We start from the raw sequence: 27617 nt of genomic DNA on the forward strand, positions 1-27617 counted from the left end.
AGTAACCCCACCAGTCGGCAGCAGTCCATCCACATCACTTCAAGCACCCAGGGGAAGAGGATGGCCAATGACAAGGGTAGGAGCGGCAAGTTGAGAGGAGCTTATTCGCCGACTGGAGCAACTAAGAAGAATGAATAAATATTTGCTCCTCTTACAGTTTTGTATCCTTGAGATTGTTCTTGCTCACCTGTATGCACAAGTAAATGCAAATCTCCCCATACTAAAACTGGCCCACAAAATGATAACACTTTACCCCTTGTTCCTTATTAAGAACATCCGAGATTGCCTTTTTTGAACTCAATGCCATCTGCAGCTCAAATGCAAACCTTTTCTTTTCCTGAGCAAGCCAAGAAAAACCCAACATTCAGGCTCACTACAAAAATAAATTTTTGAACGCTGGCCACAGAATTCTTTCATTTGCCTCTTTAGATGTACTGAACTGATAATATAGAACAAACTACGTCGCTACGCTACACGTGGTGTCTAATTCTTTGTCCCTGTTCCTCAGCTCAAAGAAGCCAAAAAGGCATGTTCAGTCGCTACAATTGGTCTCAAGAAACCACTATAGAAAGTAAATTCGTCTGTTCTTTTCCTGTGACCTAGAGTCCATGCTTGTTGAACTCTAGAAGCAGATAGTTACGAGTCCTGTCATGATTATATTCTTAACATTGGGCGTTTTTTGAATAAAACTCTCTTCAGTTTGTGAGTATATTAATGTGTAGAACCGATTGCCCTTCTTGCCCAATTTGTGAATGTGCTTGTTATTTCTAATTTCGAAATATTTCCGTTCTGCACTGCACTGTCATTCTGAGAGCAACTCTGATATGTCTAACTTGCATGGCTCTTGGCAAATATCATAAACTGCTTACTGTTATATTTCATAATTATTGTTGCTTATTGTTTTCCATTTGTGTCTGTATTTCCTAACTTTGGTTATTTTGGGCTGGGTGGCCACTCATGATTGCTCTTGCAATCCCAGGTATGATTTTTTATTGTTCTGTCCCTTTCCACATTATTAATTGATTCTTTGTTGATTAGCCACATACTACACAAAACATTCAAACAAGTCTTTACCATTTATTGTGTCGTGCATGAATCTCAACTTTAACGAATAAATTCCATGGCTGCTTATAACATTCTCTTTGAGGTTAATCTCTGAAGGCTCTCAAATTATTGCGTCGAAACAGTTTTTAATCAACAGTTCCACCATATCGAGTTCAGCTTAGAAGGGGTAGCAGCGAGATGGCTGTTGTGATTGATTTCTCGACCAAACACCATAGATGGATTACCTGTGGCTTTTAGGCGGCGTCATCGACACAATTATGCCATGGAGTTAGAGTCTCAAATACAACACATTTCATTTACAAGGGGTTAGGTTAGGTGATACCGGTGATCATATTCTTGATGATAAAGCGATGTTCAGGGGCATCAATTATGTTGACATGGAACTTCTTATGGCGATTTCAAACTTCCAAAGGGCAATTTGAATTGTAATCATGTTCTTATTTTCTTCAGGAAGAACTTCCTGAATTAGAAGAAGTTCCTAAAAATTGGAACGGCAAGACCAACTGGGTAGGAAAGTTGTATATCGAAGAAGAAAGTCAGACAGACACTACATGGAAATTTTGGAACTGGGACTGAGAGGGAGAAGAAGAAAGTTTGGGACAAGCCAAGGGAGAAGAAGAAGAGTGGGCAGCGAGGAAGAAAATGAAAATAATACAGAGGGAGCAGTATTCAGTCTTGAATAATAATTGAATCTTTCTGTTTTCCAAATGTTCTGTATGAGAAATATTAAAATACATGAAATTTAATAATACTTACAAGTTTTTGTTGTAAGTTTTTCCCCCCAACGCCCAACACTTAGATTGTAAGGTCGAGTAGATTGTAAGGTTGAGTAACAAACACAAAATTTTAGTGTAACAAAATATTAAAAACAATTTGTTTAGATTATAATCACAGATTTAATTTTTAAGCCAAAGAAAAGACGTTGTATAAGGAAACGATTTTTCCAAATTAAAACAAAATGCAGACTTATTTTTTTTCTGCAAAGCATGCTTTAATTACGTTTTTTAGTTGCAATGCAATGCTACATCAACTCGAGGCCTTCCTTAGAGTGTAAAGAACCCAAAACATGTAGAAACTGTGGCAACCACCGTTCGCTGGGCTCCATATGGCTACCAGTGGAGCAGCTTATGGGCAATTCTTCTGCTGCCGTTAAGCTATATTCAAAACTAAAAGAAAAGAAGTTGGTGTGTGCTAAGAACTAAGATAAGAACTAATTAAGAAATAATACTTCTGCTGAACTAAGATTTCTTGCGTTTGGTTTTTTTATTTCAATAAGTGTAACAGTAGTAAGTAGAATATAGAAGTAAGTGTGAGCCAAAAATAACTGAAAAAAGAGGAAGACGAGACAAGCGAACTATGTGCTGTCTCAGAAATCAGATTTTAGACTGCCTCAAAATCGAAGATAAAAATGCGACAAAAATGTTGGGGAGGAAGGGCGAGCAAAGAAAAAAGTCGTCATGATGATGAAATGTGGAAGGGGTGATAAAAAAGAATCAAAATGTTGCAAAAGATGGGGGAATACAGCGTGGTAAAGAAAACATTGAAAGAAAAGCAAATAAAAATATTTTTGGCAGTCATGTCGGCCTATAGGCCGTTGGAAATTTGTAACTACACATAGCCTATTATATAGGCAATACTCATTAGAGCTGCGGTAAAAGTTATCATAGGAAGTTATGAACGATTTTTAAAACAAAACTAACTGAAAAACATGTTTATTCTAATTCAAATAATAGAACAAATAAAAAGAAAGCAAAATCCAACAAGACTGTCTGTAATTATTTAACAGTGCTGCCGGAATAATATTTTAAAATTTATTTATTCATTATTAATTTAAAAAAACAGTAGATTTTCTTTTTAGTAACTACAGAAAAATGGTTATTAGGCTGGGAGGGAAAACGAACAACGAGCTGAGAGCTAAGGGCAAAAAATTACATTGAGTCATTGCGCAGCAGATAGCAGACGAACCTCTTCGTATGTCGTAAGTCGATTGAAGTCGCATGAGAAGGGTTGCAGGCTAGAGCCTTTGGGCTCTAATGGAAACTGGTTATCTGATTTTATGTGGTCTCTGCGTGGGTATGTATAGATAAATAGGGATTTTACTTTTGAACTCCTATTTCAAATTGCCTAAAAACCCCCTAAATGATGATGAAAACCGTAGTTTTTAAAAACATTAATTAAAAAAAAAGATTGATTAACCCTAAACCTAGGTAATTTCATCGAACGTGGTAGTACTAGGGTTCGGTCATAGATTTTTTTTTACAAAATGGCTTATCAAATATTCAAGATATCAATCAAATATTTAATCAATTTATTATATCAAGTATCAAATATTTTACAATCAATTATTCAAAGCTTTCTGTGGTGCTGCCTTTGCCTGTTGCCTGTTTCCTTTGCCTTCTGTGCTTGCCGTCTGTGCAATGTGTTATTTTATGGGAAAACAATTGAAATGCGCAAAAATATCTCAAAGTAAGAAAAAGCGCTGAAAGGTGGCGTCTAATTTTACATTATTTCCATTACTGTTTTTAATTTTGTTTTTTTATTAAATATTTTTCTTTCAATTTTACTCATCTTTTAAGAACCACTTTCTCTTACATTTTCTTATAGATTAATAAAATCTAATTATCTAGCAAAAATTCACTACAAAATAATAATATCGTTCCCCATTTGTCTTATTCACTCAATCCCACGACATAAAATCAATTTGTTTTTCCCTTTTTTGTTTTTGTATGTGTCAAACTACAGCAATGATTTTTCTAGTCTTATTGATCTTCAAAAAGAAAAACCCAGTTTAATAATCAGAAGAAAAACCCTTGTGAATGTAATAGGAGGTTTTTTGTATGAAAAGAGGATTTTGTTCTTACAGTTATGGGTCGACACAGTTTATAACGCTGGTAACGTTAGTATTTTTATTCATTTGTAAAATAGTCTAAGCAGGAGAATTCCACTTTTAATTAAGGCTAAAAATACCAAACCCCACTTAAAAAAGTACAGCACACCATGTTTGTGGGGCGTTCCCTAAATTCTGATGAACTTTCTACGATCTTTATTCAAGTCACTGTTTTGTACTGCTTACAGCTCTCTTAGGCCCTCAGGGTTTGCAAACCTCTTTTCCCTTTAGTCTTTTAGGCTATTTTGAGGATTGCCCGTTTTTTTTGTGCATAGGATCGTGTATTTATAATATTTACGGTCCAAATAATTGATTTAAGAGAAAATCATTTCCTTTTAGCCAAAATGAAAACAAAATGCCCTTAAACTAGGTTAAATCTAATCCAGGTGTAGAAAAAGGTCAGCCTAGTGTAGACTCCGGCATACTTGGGATCAGCACAACCATATCCTATTAGTTACACATTTGATGGTATATTATTATATGTATAAAATATAACCCCGTAAGAAACTACATACCCCAGCTGACAATGCCAATTTGAGTCCCTTCAACAATCAGGGGTCCACCCGAGTCACCCTTTTTTAAAATGAAAGGATGGCGATTAATTTCAGACATGCAAATTAGTAAAACTAATTATACAAAAATCTAATATTACTTGACAAGTATCGGTTCCGGCAGCGTAAGCGCATAACATTGAGGCGCTTATTTTCGTTTCTTTACTTTCGGAATACATTTCAGAGCAATTGGAATTACTAATGACTTGCAAGGACGATTCCATAAGCGTATTAGATCCGTTCCCGCTCGACTCATCTTCCGCCAGGGTTTTCAATGTACGTCCAAATCCTATTACTGTGGCCCACATACCGGAATAACTAAGTTGAAGAGCATAATCAGCTTTGTGACGTAGTAAGCACAAATCATTAAAATATCAGAGAATGTAACACTTAAAATATTTAAAAAATATTTAAAATTTGTTTCTGTTTTACACCTTTAATGAAAGTGAAATCAAGAATTAAATACCTCAAAGTAGATCCGATACGAGGTAAGGGTATGGGTTTTATATTTTCAACGGGAGAATCTAACGTAATTATGGCAATATCGTTAACCTACGTAGATTTTTAATGAAAAAGCACAAAAAAGAAAATTATAAAAATATATCGGTAAAAACTAGTTTTAATACATACACTAGTTGCTGAATTATAATTTCTATGATGTACAATCTTTTTCACCCCTCTATGAATCGCCCCATTGTCGGGTGGGTTGAGAGTAGATGTATTCAGTAAAAGTTGTATCAAACCGTAATCCTTAGGTTTGATACTTAAATAGTCATTTATGAAAATTCAACAATGATTTAGAAAAAAGTCAAATGTCTTACTAATCGACACAATGAGCAGCTGTCAGAATGTGATTTGCCGTAACAAGGGATCCGCCACAGAAACATTCCCCATCACGTAACAAAGCGGTCTGCAGTTACAAAATTATAAATTAACTCAGGTCAGCTCCAATTTCACAAAAATAGGTTCTTAAGAATCGCATCCGTTATTATTTAGTGGGGAAGCGAAATTGCAACAATGGCGTTTTGTCTCCTAAAGTGATAGACGTTATACTTCTCCCATGCCAACACATCCTCTCCCTTCGTTATATCCCTCATCAAGATAGATAAGTGATGACAGGTTACTCAGGTTCTTAAAGGCAAGATAAAGTAACTTAAGGTTAGGTTGCGAAATATTTTACATGTGTCACTTTTTTTTATAATAGGGCATGTAATGCCAGGATTCGTTTTTCGGTATAAGGATGTATCATCAATCCGTATCAAGACAAAGCGTTGAGGGATATAATATATCCTATTGTTACCTACCCCTCAAATAACCATAAATTAACATTTCACAACCAAACCTACCAAAAAGTTAAAGCTGTATGAATTAGCCTTATGCCCACCGACAATGTGATCTATGTCTTCGTTATCATCATATGCGTTCGGAAATGCACAAGAAATCGTGAAAATAGTGAAGATTATAACCAATGTCTGCATCTAAACAGAAAACACAAAGGAAATAATAAGATGTATGGTTTCATTCTAAAAAGACCGAAATGATAATTTCAGCTTTAAGTTGAAATTCAGTCTCCCTTACTACTGCATCGTAGTTTTTCAACTATGAAATTTACTTAATTTTTCTGATGAGATATAAGCCTACTTAAAAACTCGTATTAAAATAATTTTTTGTATTAGCCTTACCTTTAGTTACACAAGAGATGTAACAATGTCTATTTCAGATGTAATTAGTACTGAACTGTGTCTAATACTAGGACATTGATAACTATGATAACTACATATGTAGTTTTAACGTCAAGGAAAGGAGATGAGAGTGACGCAGGTACAATTTGTGCTTATTTGCTCACACCTTATGGCGTTATTGACACCATCTGCACAATATGAGAAAATCAATAACAACTGTTTGAATTGGCCGTTCAACAGTTCTACTTTGTTCAGGTGTAAAAAAACGAAATTGGGACGAATACAGCCTCTCGGATTGGGTTGGGCTTCGGGATTTAGAATAAGCTCATAGGAAAGTAAATTCCTGTATTTTTAAGTTGGGAATGGATAAAATTCGTAAGACGTAATAAGACTTAGAACGAACGAAACAAATATCCGACACCAAAAGTCCAAAATGTAAATGGCCGTTTTTTCGTGTTTTTATTCCTCCCAAAGATTGAAGGAGTCACATAGTTTGATGTTTCATTTAACGAAACGTAGCATTGACTAATTTTGTCATACCCAAATTATGAAAACTTTACCTTACAAATACCCTTTAATCCTTTTTTTATGGTTTCCTCGATTCTGATTGTTGAAAAATTCCCAAAAAAAGACTTTCGGGGTGCCTCTCTCAGCATACTACTGTAACATGTGCTGCGTTAAGAGCCCCTAAACTTTCGGTAATTTAATAAATAAATCCCTTTGTACCGAAATATATACATATATTTAAATATGTCATTTTCTTACTTCAGTTTGCCTAAAAGTCCTTTCAACTTAGTATGGCGTAATGTGGATACACTACATGGCGCTCAAAATGACCTACACAAAGTTTCTAGTAGCTGAGAGCACTTCGAGGCCCTTTCATGTAATTTGAAGGATAATTCCGTCAAAAAATTCCCTCTAAATGTATGACATAATATTAACCCCAGCAAAGCCCTATAGTGTACGGAATTTACAATTTAACGTACTTAACGCTATTTGATAGAGTTCGTAAAGTCAAAGTTTCTAAATAATTTATACAATTGTGAATAATACAGCCAAAACATTACACTTAACTCTCAAAATGTGGCTGTTAAAAAAATTCTCTGAAAAAAAGATCTGTGGTATTTTTTCATTCTTGCCAACCCTTAAATATACTGGGCAATTGCAAAACCATTTCATTACATTTCAATCTATTTGTTCAGACATACATCGATTTTGAACCGACACGTCGCGAATCAACTCCAATGAAGCGCGATTTGTACCCGAATTGAGTTCCCAACCACAGCGCTAGAGCAGATTGTCACATCCCATTAACTACTACCACTAGTTAATTACGTTTGACAACATCCAGCAACTGCCTTTTTATCAAAAAATTCGAAAAATTACGTTGAAAAGAAATTCACTTGCCTGGTGGTGTATATATATGAGGGTGTCAATTATTGTTGCCTGGTTAAAAATAAGAATATCAGTTACTTGTTACTGTACACACTAATTTCGCTACTGTTAACACTTTTTCGTTGTCAATCATCTTTCTTCGTGTCATTCACCAACTACTCCCTGCCGTCCTTTGCATCCGGGCCATTCCATGGTAACTCGATTTTTTTTTCGTGGTATTTCCAATTTATTTCAGTGTATTATGTTATTGACATTCATTGGTGCAAAATGGTACTCCCTAACTTAAGATTTATTCGTACCATTGTTACTAATCAAATTTCAATCGCTTGTAGTTCGATGGCTTAGTTCTATAATTTTCCCACTCTGTTCATTGTTTGCCCAGAAACGTGTGTAAGTTCTGCACAACTGGTATGAGTTTATTTTTAACCTATATTCATATTAATGGGAATTTTTTTTTAAATTGGTTCAAAAAGTTAATTCTCTCTATGTGTGGAAACCAAACACCCTCTGTATTTCTAGTTTCTTGAAGGAATTGCCAACAAATTTCAATTCATCGTGCGCTCCTGACTCCTCAGGGAAGAGGCTCTTTGGAACAGGATTTCTCTTCCAAGGAAATGACTCAAACATGGATCTAAACTGTGTAGGGGATATTTAACAAGAAAATAAAAAACTGGTGTGTAAACTTTTATTCTTAAAATTAATTTTGTTCTACGAACTATAACATTAAAAAAGTTAAGTTGCAACAAGAATGGCAAAACTTGCAAACGGTTGGGACAAAATTTGAATTGAAAATTTCTTGAAGTATATTCTTGATGAAATCCCCCTGTAAAGCAGGGATTGAGTCTAATGGTGGACAAAAGAGTCAAATAAATAATGTTGCTGTTTCTCTGCTTTACAGTATTTATTTCTGAGTCTCAATTATTTTAAGTAACAGTTGATGGAATAATTGTTCAATATTATACTTAACTAATGGGAACTGTTGCTGAAATACAGAGCGATTCTGTAATGCATAGTATGACAGCTGTATTTGTTCTGTAAAGGTACTGTGGGAACTTTTTGCAATTTACCAATGTCATTGATATACAATACGTGATTGTTCAATACCGTTTATTTGATCGTTAATGTGAGAAAAAACATGCAAACTTGAAGCAGTCTGGGGTCAGAGTGGGTGAGTTTTTTTGTTAACATATAAAACGATGCTCGTTTGAGTTCATGTATTGCCGGAATCTGTCAGTTTAAGCAGTAATTCCTGTACATGAAAGATCTAGTTTTCTTCCTTGTGGCTGTGGGAAAAACGTGTTCTTTACCATTTGACTGCAACCGGGTAGTTTCCCATGAGTATAGCTTACGTTTTCCGATGATAGATTAAAAGACAAAGCGTAATCCACCTTTTTTGGATTGAATTTTTTAACGCCTCCCAATGCAGGAACGAGTGAATTGCCCCTGAGTAGTTGTTTCATATCCTTTTCCCCACGTCTGATTCAATTGCAAGTTGCAATTTCCCAATAAACTCAAAAATGGCTTGAGCAGTGCGGTATTCAGTATAGTTTTTACTTAAACCACCAGATATAACCTTATTCAACGAATTTTCCGAATGGAAGTTGCATGAAGTTTTATTGAGTTTAAGAATGATCACTTGAATTGCATTTTTAAACGAAGCGTTCAACTGCATTGGCCCACACAAAGCTACTGATACTAGTCGTAAAATTTCTTGATACATATTAATCACTCTTTTTCTTACAGTTTTGCTTCTTGGGAATCTTCGTTCCATGTAAGTATAGCTGGCCTTATTTGAAATGATGATAGATGTCTTATAAGAGAAGAGTACTCGTCTGTCTGCAAAGCACGGAAAAGACTTCGATTGCATCAGAGGAATGCACAACGTGATAAGTAAATTCCTACTCTTTGCCTTCTGGTTCATTCGGGAGTTCACTTAGTTTTACAATCGTTCCGGGAGGATAGGAATCATCTACGGATTATTTTCCTATTCAAAGATCTTTTTAATATATAAGTACAAGCACAAAGACAGCACTTGTCGCATTACATTTCCTTTTTCTACACTTACAGTTTACCATTCCACATCTAAACAATTTAACTAATACTAAAATGGTATCGATTTTGTATGTAGATTAAAACAATTTATTTTTATGATATTCGATTACCGCTTTGTGAATGCCGTCCAAGGCCGGGTTCCTAACCCCCTTAGGCTTTTATTTCCAGTGCAGCCAAGTCAAAATGGGGGTTATCTAGAGCCAGTGTTGTGACTTGTTCCATCCATTGCTCCACCCACCGAGTTTTAGATTACATTTCGTGTTACGTGTTTGAACTTCCATCATCCTTCACCGTGAGCCAGTCGTCGTGTGTGTGTTTGTTTTTTCGTTTGAATCATTTATAGTTGAATTTGGGCCACGGGGGTGCTCCTTCGGTAGCCCCAACCCCACAGGCTTGAGTCGTGGTGAAAGTATCCTCGGATTTTTTTATTACCTCGAACACTATCTCCTATCTCTCGCATACTTCCCGTTTTTCTACTATCCATTATATCCATCCACCTCTTGTAACCTCCCCTCCCCTTTATATGTCAATCAAGGGAATAAGTCATCAACCACGTGAGCCAATTTTGATGAGTCATAGTTTGTTTTTCCTCCTTAGTCTTCGGTCCATTAAGTCCTTACTCCTGTCTGTTAGTAAAACTATCAAAACTCAGCGTCGTGATATGTAGAGATGTTGAAGAACAACTTATAAAGTATGTGGCATTACATTCAAAATGAAGACAGGCGACCATGCTCAAGTCGTCGGGTTAAATTCTGGTGTATGTTTAAGTAAATTAATGATGTGTTTGAAACAATAAAATTTTTGGACGGGTTTACGGATTTCTCCACATAAGTTTTTCATTTTGTGCGTACTTATATTGGTATAAGCTTGAACAACTGGCCGTAGTTTTTTGGACCCAATGCTTTAACCAATAAGCTGTTAAATTACGGTTATACGTAATCAGGGGAATAAGTCATGAACCACGCTAGCCAACATCGATGGTGCATAGTTATATTTGCCTTAAATAGAATTATTGATCGCACGACGTAAGATTTTGCCCCGTTATGTCTTATCTTCTGCCCGTAAGAACAACTGTTAAATATAAGCTTCGTGATACGTAGACGTGTTGAACAACCACTTGAATGATAAATATGTTTATACATGAATTGTGGTTAATTGGTTAGGGTTTTCTCTCAGCACGATAAAGTTTTCAGGTTTGATTCCAGTTAAATGTTAAAGTTAATGTTTATGGAGTACTTGAAAAATGAAACAGTTACCTTATCTTTACTTGATGTGGTAGAGGTTGTTTTTCATGACTTCAACTTAAATAATTTCTTATGAAAAGGTTGGTTCTAAACTTCTGGGCAAGGATTTTGTTTTACGTACTAAAAATAGTTAGATCAACGATAGGAATTGCAACCAGCAGGCGGGGTTTTGGTGAGGGACGTTCTTTGGGTGCTTTATTGTATGGCGACTTATTTTTTGCTGGCAAGTCAACAAATATTTGTTTTTCACATTCGTTCTAAGCTTTCACCTGACAACATGTCCAACTCTAGTAAGTCATCCTCTAATTTTATGCAATTTTTCTTTTGTATTCATTGTTTTTTTGTGTTTTTTTTTGCATGTTAGATCTGTCTGTTTCTTCTCCTTCGTCGCTTTCTCCCCTTGAGTGGTTGTCCGCAAAAATAAAATGGGTGACGACGAAGTTGACGGGGTGTTTGAATACATGGATATGGAAATGATTACTCCGCCGTCTTCCCCACCTGTTTCCTTTAAACATTCCTAGACTATCTCTGAACGTCAGAATATCAAAGAGAGGACAAGATCCAATATGATACGCCGTCTGCAGCTTAAAGTAAGATATGGAAAAATGAAGAGAAACAGACAATAGTAAGTGCTAGTAAGTTATTTCATGTTTGTGTTTTTATTATTTTTTTTATTTTCAGTGCTGAAGCTAGTTTGGAGAGATTTTTGCGGAATGAGCCATTGGCCAAAAAGGAGCTGGCCTCATTCCATTCAAAGATCTGTAAAGATGAGGCTGAAGCACGACGGATGATTGGCGATGGTGTTTATTTTTTTTATTTAATTAGTTTTTTTCAATTTTTTCCTTTGTTGTTGTTTGTGTTTTTTTTTTCTTTTTTTTGTTTTTCCTGTTATAACTGTTTATTTGTTATCCAATTCTTGTTGTCCCTATTATTTCTGGGTTCTTGGCAATCATTAATAGTCAGAATAATTGAAATTGCATTTAGTTTGCTTTTTTTCTTTATTCCCACTTGATAATAAATGTTTGAAAGAATGAAATCTGATACTTGCTGAATGAGAAATTTCAATCTGATTAAAATTTAAAGTGATTTCTATTTCCATTGATTTCAAGATTTGAATTTGAATTATTAGTGTTTGAAAGCGAATCTACTCTCCACTTTATCTTACGCTACAGTCTGTATGAATGATCTGATTTAACAAATCTGGAATTTCGAGTACCAATTTTACGTCGATTTTACTTCTTCAAATGTTGGATTTGAACCAAACATTTTAAATTTGAAGTGAAACTGTCGATTTTTTGAATTTTTCCTAAGCATTTTAAATACTAAGCCATGAAATATTGATCATAAAAAAAGAAGTAGTTGGCTTGAAACATCAATCTTTTCATTTAATGCAATTCATTACTCCGCCGTCTACCCCACCTTTCTCCTTTTTTCATTCCTGGACCATTTCAGAACGTCAAAAGATTGAGGAAAGGAGGAGATCAAATCTCATACGTGAGGTGCAGCTTAAAACTCGACATGAAAAATTGAAGAAAAACAGACAGTAGTAAGTGTTACCAAGTTATTTCATGTTTGTGTTTTTATGTATATATTTTTTCTTTTCAGTGCTGAAGCTACTTTGGAGAGATTTAAGCGGAATGAGGCATTGACCAAAAAGGAGCTGGCTCATTCCGAAATATTGATCATAAATAAAGGAAGTAGTCCAGGCTTGAAACACAAATCTTTTCATTTAATGCAATTCATTACTCCACCGTCTCCCCCACCTTTCTTCTTTCTTCATTCCTGGACCATTTCAGAACGTCAAAGGATTGAGGAAAGGGTGAGATCAAATCTCATACGTGAGGTGCAGCTCAAAACTCGACATGAAAAATTGAAGAAAAATAGACAGAAGTAAGTGTTACCAAGTTATTTTATGTTGTGTTTTTATGTATATTTTTTTTCTTTTCAGTGCTGAAGCTACTTTGGAGAGATTTAAGCGGAATGAGGCATTGGCCAAAAAGGAGCTGGCCTCATTCCGAAATATTGATCATAAATAAAGGAAGTAGTCCAGGCTTGAAACATCAATCTTTTCATTTAATGCAATTCATTACTCCGCCGTCTTCCCCACCTTCCTTCATTCCTGGACCATTTCAGAACGTCAAAGGATTGAGGAAAGGAGGAGATCAAATCTCATACGTGAGGTGCAGCTCAAAACTCGACATGAAAAATTGAAGGAAAACAGACAGTAGTAAGTGTTACCAAGTTATTTCATGTTTGTGTTTTTATGTATATATTTTTTTTCTTTTCAGTGCTGAAGCTACTTTGGAGAGATTTAAGCGGAATGAGGCATTGGTCAAACAGGAGCTGGCCTCATTCCGCTCCAAAATGTGCAAAGATGAGGCTGAGGCTAAAAGGATGTTTGGCGATGCTGTTAAGTTGTTTGATTTGTTTGATTTGTTTTTTTCAATTTTTTCTATTTATGTTTGTTTTTTGTGTATTTTGTTGGTTGTTCCTGTTATCACTGTTTATTTGTAATCCATAAAACAATGATACGTAGAATGCAGCTTAAACTTAAATATAAGAAAATGAAGAGAACAGTAAGTTCTAGTAAACAACAGTAAGTTCTAGTAAGTTATTTCTGGTTTGTGTTTTTCTATATTTGTTTTTCTTTCAGTGCTCAAGCAAGTTTGGAGAAATTTTTGCGGAATGAGGCATTGGCCAAAAAGGAACTTGCCTCATTCCACTCACAAATGTTTAATAAGGATGAAGCGGAAGCAGTACGGATATTAAGCACCATACACATTTTTTTATTCTATTAATATTTTTCTTTTTCTTGTGTTTGTGGTTATCCTGATGTTTTTTTTTTGTTATTGGTTTTTTACGTAATCTGATTCAACTGGCATTGCCAACATTGTAAATATAGACATTGGTGAAGATTATTTTGAAAGTTCGAGGGTGAAAGTGTTCAGTCTGATTATTTTCCTCTAAAAGGGGGAACTTTGCTTATCCCTTTATATTTAACAGAAATTCCATGTGTTGTATATTTTGTTATAACGTTTTTTTTTAAGGAATAGAAACTGGATTTAGACAGAGAAAATTTTCCCGCATCAGTTAAGAATACGAGGGCAACGACCGCCCATTGCATACAATTGTTTAAAATTGAATCGTATTTATCTCGCTGAAATTAAAGTTCTTGATCAAATTCTTTTGTGTTTTTGCACTTCTTTTTATTTCAAAAGAAGATAGATCGACATGTCCAAGGCTGGTCCCTGTTCTTATATCTACGAAGCTAGGTAAGAAGGACTTTTTTTCAAAGCACAATTTTTTATTCAAACAATTACTAAAAGTAAATGTTACATATGACGTTGAAGTCGTTGTTTGTGACGAAGGATCATATGTTGTTTATTATTTTAGAGTTGGAGTCTATGATGTCATTTTTTTGCAAAGAGTCAACCATATTACCCCAGTCGGTAGTAGAGAGGAGTTCTTTGGCCGGCGTCTGGTGCCAACTCAATTGCAACCACCGTCGAATCATGGTTCAATTAAATGCCTACAAAAAGTCTATGCGATGCTACTCAAGTCGCCAGGAAGATGAAAGATGCTATGCTACTGGGCTTATTCTTCTGTCTTCCTATTACAGCTGCCAGGCCTGTTGACCCGAGATTCTTTTATATTGACGGGCTAGCAGCACAAGTAGGCGGAATAATGGAAAAGGAACTAACATTCCTTCAAGGATCCTTTGGCGTTGTGTTGATGATTGGCACCAGGTTTTTTATATGGCCTATATTTAAAAAATATGGGTGGCCACTCATGCGTAAATGGTTTTGCTGCAATGCAATTTGCCCTCCCAAACCAAAAAAAAATATATCTTTTTAAATTACAAACAATAGATTAAGAATTCTTCTTTGTCAAAGAAAACGATGTTAAAATCCCATAATCGACTTTTTCTTGTAAATAATTGTTTAATGTGGTATTTAGTATGCCAGTATTACCGCATCTCCCTAAAAACTGCCCTCTTGGCTCAGCGTTTAAGAAAGAAGTGAGAGATTCCAACTTGCTCCCTCTGCCTTTGCCTCAACCCTCTAGTGGTTGGCATACAGAACGATACAACGACATCTAGAGGTTATGAAAGAATGTAGTGTGTCAGTTTAGTTTTTGGAAATACAGAAACAAATATTTTAAAAATTTAATACTATTCGAATTAATAAATTTTTAATGCGTCTTTTAAGACTTACGTAAATCTTGTACTATTTTTGAAATGTGTTTGCGAAGTGTAGAAACATCTTGTTAATTTCATTTGAGATTTGACTATCCCAGGTTAAAAAAAAGTTCATGTATTAAAATTTACTTTCACAAGTAAAATTATATATTAATATTTGATTTTATATGTAACATGTCATGTCATTAAAGCTAGCTACATGTTAAAGTGATACATGTAAAATATCGTGTAATGAGTTGAATCTAGGAAAATCCAAAGCAATGGAGGACTTTGATTTATGTGATGCCAAAATGCACGGAAAAATTGTAAAGTTGAAAAGGAGAGGAAGAAGTATTTCTTAATTTTTTTTTATTTTCTTCGTTTTGTGTATATGTCCTATTGTTATCTACTTACTGTAAATTGGAAGACAGAATAAATTTGAGAATATGATTGCTGCCAAAATCCTTGTAGTTGCTACACGATCGGCAAAATCTTTCATTCTGAAAAATTAGATTTTTTTTAAGATCTGGTTTGTCCGAAAACTGATGTCAAAAATCAGAAAAAACGCCACAATTTCTGGGGCTTGTCCCTTATTTTCCATTAAATAACTTAAAAATTATGCTAGCTAGAACATTGCGGATTTCACCATTGAGTTTTTCGTAAAATTCCGCACAAGATGGTTTATTCGGGGACTGGCTGCGATGTCTTGGTCACCCTTTTCCAAAAATTGTAAACCCCCAAAACCCCCAATGTTGGCCTCTTTGAGTGTTGGGCTCAGTGTTAAATCTTCAATTGACTACAATTAATATGACGTGAAAAATCTGAAAGTAAACACTGTTGTTGAGCTTGTAAAGTTCTTCATTTCAGAGTTTTCCGGGTCTTCCTACCTTGACCCGTTCCGTTGTTATCCCCCTTTAAAGAACCCTAATTTGAAAATAGCTCAACGGAGCGTTCCCAAACTTAGGGCTCGATTAAAAACCCATCCTTCCCTTTGATAGGAAAAATCTAAAAAAAAATCAGCTTAATCCTACCCATAATGGCTACGGCCAAAAAAATTCGTCGCAATCCGACGAACATTGGATTTTTTGAAAATTGGAACGCCAAGAAAAACGCCTTTTTCCATAAAGGTTCTCTCGCGCGTTCCCAACCTTTAGGTAGGTACTGTATAGTTATATACGTTGTGGAGGAACTGGGTAATCAGGTAAAATGGCTTAAAGAAAACTTTTGCTAACACTAATTTCCGAAAACTTTTATGTACATGAATAGATATATGCAGACAACTTGTTTGTATTCAATTTTAGCATAGCATAAACACAAGATAAATCTGTTTCATGGTTGTGATAGGGCAATTGTAAGAGGACAATGGACATCCAAATATTCTGAGATGCATTCAGCTAGTCAAAGAAATCCATCAACTTTGTTGAAATTGGTTCGATAACTGAAAAAAAATAGAAACGCATTCCATAAGCAACCCATTTTGAAATAAAATTCGAGCGTTAAGCATATATAATATTTGTAACACTTGGTATATTTTACTTGGACTTATGTGAAATGGAGATCATGTGATCAACAGTAATAATTTATTCCTTGGTAGCGACCGGAAATCCAGGGAAAGCGTAGGATGGATAGGCGAAGGGGAAGTTTTCAGGCAAGTAAGAAGCGGATTGCTCCTTTGCGGAATCTCGAAACTTGAAGCTGTATGCACTGGGAGCTGTAACAAGAAAATTAGGCCTGTATAAAAATTCATTGCCGTATTATTTTGGAATGAAGTGAAATATTTACCATAACCGTAGCTGTATGGAAAACCGGTGTTCTGGTAGCCAGCATATTGCGGGGCGTAGGCGGCGTACTGTTGCTGCTTAGCCGCTCCGAAGGGATACGTTTGTGCGGCTCCAAATGGATACGTTTGTGCGGCAACAAATGGATACGCTTGCGCGGCTGCGAATGGATACGTTTGTGCGGCGAATTTGGCAGGCGCGGCAAAGGCAACGGGTGCAGTACCAACAGTTACGGGGGCAGTGTAACCGTAATAAGGGGCAGCATAGCCATAAAATGGAGCAGCAGTGTAGGCATTACCGTAAGGGGGGGCAGTGAATTTAGCGGAATTGGCACCATAGTCGAAGTGTGCTGCAGCGAATTTAGCAGGAACAGCGGTATAACCGTATGGAGCAGCAGCGGCATAACCGAAAGGAGCAGCAGCGTAAGCATAAGGAATAGCGAAGGCGTAAGCCTGTTGCAAGGCCTTCATATCGCGGACCTCCTTAGGTTCTTCAACAACGACTACTGCTTCATCTTTGGGATCTTGAGCAATGACTACAGTTTCTTTGGGTTCCTCGGCAGCAATCAAAGCAGCAAGGGCAAAGACAGCAATACACTAATTTGAGCATTAAAAACAATCTTATTACATTTTACACTTTGATGTATGGAATTTATCGAACATGTGAACAGTATGTGAATTACAAATGCAGAAATGTGAAAATAACTGAAAATAATCATTCTTTTCAAATTTATTCTTAAAAAAGTAAAACATTATACTAAAACAATAAAACAGTAAAAAGTCTTTGATTACTTACCACAGCCTTCATTTTCTATGAGATTTTCTAGTGAGAGCTGCTATACAAACCACCAAGAAGTACTGATGATGATATTTGTGGCCATCACGCCGTCTTTTATACTCCGTTCAAGCGTTTCATCCCCAGTGTTATGCTTGCATCAAGGTCGAAGGACAGCCTCTTCCCTTATTTACCCTTTCCTTGGATACAGTTCTTCCTTTTTTGTGCCTCCTCAAAGTCATTGGTTAGAAAGCACGACTGCTTAAATATTGCCTTATTCGTTTTTTTTTTGTTGTCTTTTTTTCTACCCGCAACCCGTCTTCTTTTATGCCCCGTAGGCCTTATCGCTGAGGTGCACAGCACAAAAGGAGAAAACCAAATGTTACGAACAAATATCAGGGCGGGGTTCTCTCTTTGGCTAACGTTCAACGACCAGGCATTCAAAAGGCATTCGAGTTATAGGAAACTGAAAATGTTCCAAAGCATCGTTCCTCAGTTCATGACCGGATCACGTGATTGGGATTCTTTTAAACTTGAAATGAGTTATTGAATAAATCATGAAAAATTGAAAATGCTATAAGAAAACTGTATAGTTAAGTCTGTACAGTGTATATAAAATACATATACAGTAGCTAATATATATAAGCTAATAATATAGCCTAGCTAATGTAACGAAAAAAAGATTGAAGCTCAATAGATTTGTAATTTAATTTCTAAACATTCGCGGTATGACCTAAACAAAGGAGTAAACTTATACGGGCGAACAATTTAAAGTCACAATCTTGAAGAATGTATGAGTGACTTTTTTCGAAAAGGACATGCTGGAAAAGTTATGTTGATTTGTTTTTTTTCGAGAAAATTAATGGTATAAGGAGAAAACACGACAAGAAAAAATAAATTCACGTTAGGATATTTAAATTTTATTTGCCCTGGAGTAAGGGCAAAGCGAGCGGTCGGAAACTTTCTCTGTTCGGTTATAGAAGGTCATCTTTTTTTTTCTTAACGACTGTACTAAAGTCATAGTAATATTTACTTAAGTTCAAATTGCAAGATTGTCTTATATGTTAGCCTATATCTCAAGTTTCAACAGAAGCATATTTTGTCAATGACTTAATTTTTATAGAAAAATTTAAAACTTAGATATGCTATGCCCTTTTAAAAAAATAACACTAGGATCCCGAAACGACACTTAGAATTTGGCGTCAGGGTGGCTTTTCGTCAGCATCTGCCAAATAGGAAACACACAAAACGAACTACAAAGTTATATCGAGATTTTATATAATCTCTTGACATTTGACAATTTATATTGTCCATAAAAGCGCAGCTGGAGGACTCAAAAGTCATTGAAAGACTTCTTGAGTTATTTCTTCGGTTAGCGACCTATGGGTGTCCTTGAATGTATACGAACCATTTCTATTTGGACGTGGTCAAAGAACTCTTCCTATATATTCTATATTAGTTTGTCCAAGTTACTCCTTTTGAATTCTAATACCTGTAGCTTTCTCTTCTGCATAAAGTTTGATTTTTTTTTTCTTCCCTAACCGGCTTTTTGATCAAACTTGTGTTCTTTGCCTTCAAACTTGTTTTTGTTCTCAAGGTGAGTTTAGATTTGATTGAATCCTGGTTCCTAGAAACCACGCATAAAGATTGCATGTACAACTGAACATCCCACACAGAATAGCCGCAGTTTGTCTCTTGATATAATATAGAACATACAGCAACCGACAGCAACCTTTCCCGTTGCTTTGTTGTCGCGTTTATAAAAAGAACTCTAATTTGAATATACCGTTTAAGTCGTCAATAAAAATTTCCCGAACATTAATTCTAATTGAATTTATCGCCGCCCAGTTCATATACATCCTAAATCAAGGGATTTTTAGGGTTTTCTTTCGCTCATCTGGCAACGTCCAGAGATTTCTGTTTTGTTTCCAAACTCAAAAGTCTTAAGACTTCTCTTTTCGGTTAGCGACCTATGCGTGTCCTTAAATACATACGAATCAATTTTATTTGTAAGTGGTCAAAGAAACCCTTCCTATATTCCATACTAGGTCGTCCAAGTTATACTTCTTTCGAATTATATTAGCTACTTGTAGCTTTTTCAATCAAACTTAGAGTGTCCTTTGCCGTCAAACTTGTTTTGGGTCTCATGGTGAGTTTAGATTTGATTGAATCCTGTTTCCTAGAAACCACGCATAAGGTCTGTGACTGAACATGCATCCGACAAAGAATAGATGTAGTTTGTCTCTTGATATAATATGGAATATACAGCAACCTTTCCCGTTGATTGTTGTGGCGCGTCTAAGGAGTAAGGACTCTAATTTGAATACAGTATTTTTCGTCAATCAAAATTAGCCAAAAATGAATTCTAATTGAATTTGTAGCCGCCCAGTTCGTGCATCATCCTAAATCAAGAAAATATTCGTATCCAAGCGTGCATCATAGTATAGCAACCCATGGCGGAATATGCCGGAGTTTATTGACATTTACTGTACAAATACAATTTATATTAGGGGACTTTTGGTCTTCATGAAGGAAGATGTTATTGGACAATAATTATTTTTTCTTTCTTCTTCAATCTTTTCTTTCTTTTCCTTTTTTTTTTTTTATTTTTCTTTTTTGTAAACATGCGTGTGACTGGTGAGCTGATTCTTCTGAAAGCCCCCGGAGAAGGAACGTTATATCATGAGGAGAAGTTGTGTGTACGTCGATGCGTTTCGCCGTTTCGTGTATATATTAATTGATGCAAAAAAAGACAATTTCTGACGTTGGGCCGTGTACACATATCGTAGGAAATTATAGAAGATGTATTGTAGATGCGAAACACGCTCGTCGCTCCCCAAACCATCAGAAAGGGGTGTGACGATGCTTCAAAGCGGCGTGATTTTTTTAAAGTCGTCACAGAGAACGAAATGGATAATTATAATCAAAACAGCACGCGGGGAAATATATGTGCCCCCCTCCCTCAAAACACGGTAATGATTAACGGGTGAAATCTGTTTTTTTTTTTTTTTTTTTTTTTTTAATTTAAGTATTTCCAGTACGAAGGTATATCATAGAATAAGCCAGACGTAACACCGTGTTTTGGAGGTATATATAAATGACAAGACGAGACAAAACGCATCGGGTCCTTTTTCAATAATTGCGGCGCGATCAAATCATTCAAACGTTCTCTGTCATCGACAAAACGGCAATCATGTATGATTATGAGCAAAAGTATCGGTTGTACATCCACCAGCACAGCATGGCAACTTTACAAATATACACAGATATAAATATACAATACACATATATTGAATCCACGAAAAATCAAATTAGAATTGATCGTCAAGCGAGGAAGGATAGAAAAATGGATTAAACAAGTGAGAGAGAGAAAAGTATCTAGCGTCTGTTTGTGATGTGTGGAAATCAAAAGAAAAATGAGTTTGAAGTGCAGTGTCGAGTTCGTATATAGAAAAATTCCGTCTAATAGTTTGTTGATATGAGATGCTTCTCTCACGAAATTGCAAGTCTGATTTCATTGCAAAATATATATCAATTTAGATGGGCTGCATTTGGCTGGACAGACGATAGTGAAGCGGTCGGTGTAAAGAAAGGGTGCCGTGATGGGCCAGCGAAGCGTTGGCCTGGGCCACGGCAGCCGACGACGACGTCGTGTTCGTCGTGCTGGTCGTGTTGGTGTTGGCCATCGAGGAGCTGGTGACGGTGCCCTGGCGGGCGAATCCCTTGAAGCCGAAGAGGCGCAAGAAGCCGTTTCGGAACTTGGACGACATCAGATTGTACAAGATCGGATTGATTGCCGAGTTGAGGTAGACCATGACGCGACAAAAATTGACCATCATGTAGAAAATTTCGGGACTAACACTCTCCGACTCCTGGAACAGACTCAAGAGCCGGTACGGTAGTAAACAGACGAAAAAGCTAACCACCACGGCCCCCAGCATCGCCACTACTTGCCTATATACACAAACATGTATGGGGTCATTTTTCTTTTTTATTTGATACTTTGGCCATATATAATATTTTAGGAAAACTCATTTCCTAAAAGGAATCATTATTCATCCAAATTCATCAAACATTTTTATGTATAGCTATTAATATTAGTGCATGCGTTACGGGCAAAAGTTAAATTTTTTTTTATGAACTTTCCAATTGTTGATTGATAGAAGTGCCACCTCAATCTACTAAGCTTAATAACTGGCTTGAAATTTCTTTTATGTCTAATTTCTTTATTTGAAATAGACAGAGTCGATGATCCCAAACTGCTGGGCTCGCTATAACGTCCAACCTTTTGCTGGATGTCCATATACTAATAATAACTCATTATACTATATAGTCGCCTCGAGCTCTGCCTTCTGCTCTGCTGTCGCACGTGTTATACCGGTAGAAAATGTTATTACGGGTCGGGTCATTAAATGTGACACTTTTAGACACGAGAACATTTTTGCGCTTTTCGTGTGAAATGCAACCCATAAACAAGCTAATACTTGGAATTGGTCAAAATCGATTTACCTCCACCATCGCCCGTGGCAAATGGCAAAAAGATAAATAAAAGAAAACAGTTTTAGTTCGCACAGCTGGATCGCTGCCATTATATCCTGCTGCTGGAATGGATTCGCGCTTCCGAGAAGCAGTTCATCGATAGATCTATAACTTACGTACGGGTAAGTTTCCTGGCGTCAATTGACTGCTAAAAAAGAACATTGTTACGAGTTGCGTAGCGCGTACATCTATGGGATGAGTGGGACAATTTTTTTTATCGCAGTGTAGGACTTTTATTTTAATCGCCTTATGAGTCCCAGTCGTGACGGTCGTGACCGAACTTGGCAATCTGCTTTCTGCTGTTGTATTTTAAAAAGTGCAGTAGCCCCATAACTTCTTTCCACTGAATGGCGAAACTCGCCCTCTTCACGCCCACGATAACTATCTAGTAGTCTTCATCGAAAGGTTAATGACAAATTAATTCGACCACGCAAACGGATTCATTCATTTCTTCTCCCAAAAATGTAGTTTTTTTTTAATAAGCTGTTCATTTCTAGCGTTAGATGGCGCTGCGTGGTTTGAAAACCATGAATTACCACAAATGAAACGAGTCAAAATATATTTTTTTTTTTTTTTTTTAAATCACAAGTATATAGGAATAGAAAATGGTATAGTTTGATTGTCACCTGCGTGCTCTATTGGAGTTTTGGTGGCGCTGGATGCGGTTCCTCCTCCTCGGCTGCCGGTTGACGCTGCCGCCGCCCAAGGAGTGATTCTCTCCGGCCACGATGGCCGCCGCCGCCGACGCCGCCGAAGACACTCCGACCGAGGACGGATTGCTGATCCGCGCCGGTTCTCGGATCAGATGTTGGGCAATGAGCGCATAGAGGACCAGGAGAATGACGCAAGGAATGAGGAAAAACAGCGTGAACGAGGCCATATAGTAAAACTTGGTCCAATACTCGGCGGCCGAGGGTCCGCACGACGGCTCCGTGTCGCCAGGCATGACATCGTACTCTGTCAGGCCGATGATTGGACTGTCGGTGCCACAGAACAAAAGAAAAACAAGGAAAAAATAACAAAAAAGAATTCTTGAGTTATTAATACGTGATGTGGTGAGCCTTTAAGCCATCAGTACATTTGTGGAATAAAAATTCTCATCTAGACGCGGTATAATCGTTCCGTATATCGGCCTCTATATATAGTAATGGCCATTGGTTCGTGCAATATTGGCTCTAGCAAAAGTATAGAGACTGTGTTCTTTTTCTCGTTATAAGCTGCATATTATAACAAGGCCTGTGTATAGCTTGTCGTCTGTTAGCGCATTATTTGTATTGTATATCCTTTATATGTCGACGCTGTATAGCTTTTGTTGTCCGTCATCGAGACAGCCTGGAATGCTACAGACTGGGAAAAGAGGGTCGCCACCATAAAGACCTATATTTAGACGGCCGGGGGAACTGCCCAGCTATATAGGAGGATCTCCACACATTGTGGCAAGTGCTCTATAGTATATAGGCTACAACAACTGCCGTGTGTGTATACATGGTGTGTGTGTGTATACAAGCTTGAATCAAAATAAGATATACAGGCTTTTCCCAGACACTTATATAATCCTGACGGATTGTGATCTGTTGGGTGTTGGCGTTGGGCTGTCCTCCCATAGAGGATATAGTGTCGCAACTCATATGTCCCAACACACCATTTGATTGCATAAGTAAAAAAAAAATAATAGACAAAAGGAGATGGAAGAAATGTAAGTTCGCAGCGACAGATGTCTACACCTCATAAAGATGTAGAACAGGTTTTAAGGTAATAGAACGGAGCAACAACAAATTCGACGTTCTATAATGTGTGACGACACCGCCAACTTATTAGCAACGCTATATAAAATGGATAAATGCATCAACCCTAGGAAACCAGAAATAAAATGGAAATCCACAAAGCAAACGTTTATCATAATAAAATAATAACGAGCATTGGATGCTGCACACTCTTGACTCTTGCATGAAACAAAACCTATTTCGACGGTTGAAATAACCACGTTGCGGTTTTTCCATAGGTTCAAAGCAAATGAGGGTGATCACAAGAATACATCAGAAATAACAAGCCTATTAGTGATGAAATACATCTATATATTTATAAAACTAAATAAGGAGAGAGTGGGAGAGAGAACAATGTGCTTCCTGGCGTAATATATGGCACAGTACATACACCGGCCTATATAGTTACACTCCTGGCTCCTGGGAGCTTATTATTGGCTGCAGCACTTCCGACAAACTGTATGTGTAGCCTGTACTGTATTCCAGGAATCGATAGATATTGAATTGTTATCTAACGCTCTTTATTGTACAAGCCAAGGTATTCCTGCCCTTTTTTTCTTTTTCGATTGGAATCTGTCTAACTAGAAGTTGTGCTGGTAGACACAATTTATAGGACAGACAGCGTGGGCCCTACATCGTGTATCCTATATACATGTATAAGGCCTATGCAGCAGCTTTTTGTATTAGAGATTGAAGGAGGAAAACGATAGGCCTATATAGGCTGAGCCTAGGAATGTATGTCGTTAATCGTTGCTCATAGAAACGCTGAGTAGAACCTAGAGTGGGCTATATATAACCTACATATAAGATATCGAAGAAATAATTGAGACCTGTAATAGAAGAAAGTCCATATTACATCCTAACGAAAGTTTATTGTATGCACTATGTAGTCGACATCATCCAGCAGCAGCACTTGGTGACCATTCCAATATCATACACTCGAATGGAAAGTAATATAGGCGGCAGGGAAAAAAGAACCCCAAAAAAAAACAAAAAAAAACAGATTGGTTCAGTGTTTTGTTCCACTTTGAAACGTATTGGTTGCCTATTGGTACAATATAAGGAACCCAACCGGCCCAGCAAAGACGACGGATGTATAAAAGCTATGAGACGTTGATATGCAGGCAGAGCAGATAACATCTCTATGTTCTCAATGACTCGATATAGGTTTTTGTGTAATGTGAAACACTACTGAGACCGGCACTTTGTCCTATTGAAAATCTAGATCCTATTTATATCTCTTTACTGTCTAAATCGTGGTTTTTGAAACGGACCCCTTCAAAGTTATTGGATGGCGCCGCAGCTCGATTTTCGTCTTTCCACAGTTATTCACTTCATTTCGACGATCAAATAAATATACAACAAAAAAACAAAAAACAAGAAGATGTAATATATGTCATTCGCTGGATTGGATCGCGTGCCCTCGCTCGTGTGTCCGCTATAGAGAGAGACGAATCACACGCGCCCGGTCGACCATCCAGCACAGTCGCAGCTGACATCAACCACTTGCAGCTCGTCCGGAGCACATCGAACTTTGCGCTGCTGCAACATGCTTTCATATCTATCCATAGATTGAACGAGAACGAATAAGACGTCGCGATAGACGTAAGTACGTAGCGTGGGGTTTGGAAATGGCTCGGCCCAGCAGCAGCCCGACCGACGATATAATATGTCAAGCGCGAAAGATACGATAGGACAGATTGGCTGGCCTTTGATATACGGACACGGGTGAGGTGGCTCGTCAAATGTTATTGGCTCGGCTGAGACGAACGACGACGACACGCAGTCCCAAAAAAAAAATAAAAAATAAAAATCACGTCGTCGCGGAATAACGGGAGAAATAGAAGAAATACGACAGGAACAACAGAGCGCGTCCGTTATACAAGTTCTCGTGATCAACTCGCGGATGTGGGTGAGATTCTATTATTTTCTTTTTGCTTCTGTCCTGTTTTGACGGGGAACCGCACAGGAGAGCAGCAGGAGCAGCAGGAGCAGCTCTCCGGTGGTGGCTTTATTTATACAAACGAGCTATATCATCATCTCTTATTTTCTTTTGTTTCTTTTTCCTCCCTGGCGCTCCAGCTTCCTTCCTGTTCTCTCTCTCTCTCTCTCCTTCTGAGCGGATATTGAATTGTGCAGCGGTGGCAATGACACATTAGCCGGCTATATAAGCTATCATATCGATTTCACGACGTGTGCTGTATGCCGTGCTGTGTGGCCACCTCTTTTCTTTCGTCCACCCCCCACCCCACCCTGCCTGCCATCTCCGCTTAACCTATAGAACAATATAACACACAGATATATAGAGCACTATTTACGGGAAATGGTGGGCTGGCATTTTGCGCTTAAACCGCCTCAGGCGTGATGGCCGCCGCCGCCGCAACGGCCTACACATATGCGCGTGAACTAGCGAAGACGTTGCCGATCGACGATGACCTTTTAGCTGCTTATCATCGCCTTTTCTTGGCCATTCCCCTCGGTGTCCTTCCTATAAGCGGCTATATGTGCCCTATGCACCCTCATATATCAGGATATTGGCTTAGATGTAGGTGTGTGTAGTACTGTAGTATATGGAAAGCATTTTTGCCCGGAAAATATTGTTTCCCACCCAAGAGCCGACGGCCGACTGCTGCTGCCGCCGGATGACGTCGCCGGTTTTTATGGCCTAGGCGCTTGCTGGGCACCGCATTGTCGTGTCGTTATAACGTTCTGGCGTGATATACTATTAGAGCCCCGCGGGGCCTTGACGCCAGCTGTTTTGTAATCCTGATTGATTTTGAACCACCGCCTATAAAAATGTCAAACGCTTGACTTGTTCCCTAAATATATGAGAACAACTGAAACTTTCAAGGAATCTCTTTTGTTCTGTTCTGTTCTATATACGGATATATGCTGGCCTTCACGCCGGCCCAGCAGCAGCAGCAGTTATAGATTATTGCGTAACTCAATACAGCAATGCTGCGCCAACAGTTAGAATATATATATAGGCACACACATGTATACGGGAATATATAGAGTCGATTCTATACACTCGGTCAAAGTCCAAATCATTTCGCTGTCGTTTCTTTTTTTTCTGTTAGGTTAACTTCCCTTTTACGTATCGAAATCTTTTTGTGTTGATGTTATATACGTATGCAGTCTGGAGAAAGAAAGAAAAAAAGGGCTGGCCAGAAATAATAATAACTACTATACGACATCCCTTGAAGAGCCTGTCATATATTGACGGCAGTAAAAACGGCCTGCACATATAAACATCTATTGTATGCAAGCATCTATACATATGGTATACGTGGAGTCTATACACACGTCTACATAGGAGGTATTCACTTGATGTAATATACAAAACAGGCATAGCCGGAATAGAAAAGAAAAGAAAAAAAATCTAATAAATACAAAAATCCCAACTCAACGGGAACGCGTATACGGCGGAAATCTATAAGGCGCGCTGCGGCTGCTGTATATAGGGGGGTCGATGCCCTTCCATGGGGTGTGACGTCATCGGATATATACATATGTAGAAACGCCAAGCATCGAAGAACACACCCCCCTGCTGCTGCCAGCACAAACTCCCTCTCTATATTTATATTATTATATTATGCATGTCGGACAATGGTAATTCCGTGATTCACTATGTGAGCACACATCAGTAATATGTAGAGTGAATCGCGGAAACGACTGAAAATAGCCGTCGGATGTCAAATAATAAAAAT

The 27617-nt window shown here is 37.5% G+C and overlaps 4 protein-coding genes across 6 annotated transcripts in view; 1 reads left to right on the forward strand and 3 right to left on the reverse strand.

Moving 5' to 3' along the window:
* Positions 1-2761: 2761 nt before the first annotated feature.
* Positions 2762-6289, reverse strand: LOC124204311 (trypsin alpha-3-like). The gene is made up of 8 exons (XM_046601354.1): positions 6186-6289; positions 5850-5981; positions 5325-5413; positions 5134-5266; positions 4970-5055; positions 4605-4821; positions 4468-4525; positions 2762-4399 (listed from the first exon to the last, which is right to left on the reverse strand). The coding sequence occupies exons 2-8, from the start codon at positions 5979-5981 to the stop codon at positions 4314-4316; spliced, it is 801 nt and encodes a 266-aa protein (XP_046457310.1). The 5' UTR covers positions 6186-6289; the 3' UTR covers positions 2762-4313.
* Positions 6290-12217: 5928 nt separating this feature from the next.
* LOC124204396 lies at positions 12218-13794 on the forward strand. Of its 2 annotated transcripts, none has more exons than XM_046601451.1 (4): positions 12218-12422; positions 12482-12766; positions 12825-13472; positions 13530-13794. In XM_046601451.1, the coding sequence occupies exons 1-3, from the start codon at positions 12265-12267 to the stop codon at positions 12910-12912; spliced, it is 531 nt and encodes a 176-aa protein (XP_046457407.1). In that variant the 5' UTR covers positions 12218-12264; the 3' UTR covers positions 12913-13472; positions 13530-13794. The 2 variants fall into 2 exon arrangements, with proteins under 2 accessions (XP_046457407.1, XP_046457408.1); XM_046601452.1 differs by having other exon boundaries at positions 12825-13103; positions 13165-13794.
* Positions 13795-16320: 2526 nt separating this feature from the next.
* LOC124204298 (cuticle protein 38-like) lies at positions 16321-17741 on the reverse strand. Of its 2 annotated transcripts, XM_046601347.1 has the most exons (4): positions 17627-17741; positions 16836-17427; positions 16590-16764; positions 16321-16491 (listed from the first exon to the last, which is right to left on the reverse strand). In XM_046601347.1, the coding sequence occupies exons 1-3, from the start codon at positions 17636-17638 to the stop codon at positions 16634-16636; spliced, it is 735 nt and encodes a 244-aa protein (XP_046457303.1). In that variant the 5' UTR covers positions 17639-17741; the 3' UTR covers positions 16321-16491; positions 16590-16633. The 2 variants fall into 2 exon arrangements, with proteins under 2 accessions (XP_046457303.1, XP_046457302.1); XM_046601346.1 differs by having other exon boundaries at positions 16321-16764.
* A 2303-nt stretch (positions 17742-20044) lies between these two features.
* The window catches only part of LOC124204138 (thyrotropin-releasing hormone receptor-like), a 30037-nt gene continuing 22464 nt past the window's right edge, over positions 20045-27617 (reverse strand). The window contains exons 3-4 of the mRNA XM_046601149.1: positions 22771-23121; positions 20045-21559 (exon numbers count right to left, since the gene is read on the reverse strand). Of these exons, the coding sequence (XP_046457105.1) occupies positions 21142-21559; positions 22771-23121 (769 nt within the window). The 3' untranslated portion in view covers positions 20045-21141. The remainder of the gene's footprint in view (positions 21560-22770; positions 23122-27617) is intronic.

The sequence above is a fragment of the Daphnia pulex genome, chromosome 10 (assembly GCF_021134715.1).
Source record: "Daphnia pulex isolate KAP4 chromosome 10, ASM2113471v1".
Taxonomy (NCBI): domain Eukaryota; kingdom Metazoa; phylum Arthropoda; class Branchiopoda; order Diplostraca; family Daphniidae; genus Daphnia; species Daphnia pulex.

What these genes read in the sequence shown, in the direction of transcription:
- LOC124204311 (XM_046601354.1), bottom strand. Translation starts at nt 5,981, where the DNA reads ATGCAGACATTGGTTATAATCTTCACTATTTTCACGATTTCTTGTGCA. An exon ending in GCTGCTCATTGTGTCGATTA is followed by an intron (nt 5,267 to 5,324) that starts GTAAGACATTTG and finishes TGACTATTTAAG; the next exon opens with TATCAAACCTAAGGATTACG. An exon ending in ATTATAATTCAGCAACTAGT is followed by an intron (nt 5,056 to 5,133) that starts GTATGTATTAAA and finishes AAATCTACGTAG; the next exon opens with GTTAACGATATTGCCATAAT.
- LOC124204396 (XM_046601451.1), top strand. Translation starts at nt 12,265, where the DNA reads ATGCAATTCATTACTCCGCCGTCTACCCCACCTTTCTCCTTTTTTCAT. An exon ending in TTGAAGAAAAACAGACAGTA is followed by an intron (nt 12,423 to 12,481) that starts GTAAGTGTTACC and finishes TTTTCTTTTCAG; the next exon opens with TGCTGAAGCTACTTTGGAGA. An exon ending in TTGAAGAAAAATAGACAGAA is followed by an intron (nt 12,767 to 12,824) that starts GTAAGTGTTACC and finishes TTTTCTTTTCAG; the next exon opens with TGCTGAAGCTACTTTGGAGA.
- LOC124204298 (XM_046601347.1), bottom strand. An exon ending in TCCATACAGCTACGGTTATG is followed by an intron (nt 16,765 to 16,835) that starts GTAAATATTTCA and finishes TTCTTGTTACAG; the next exon opens with CTCCCAGTGCATACAGCTTC.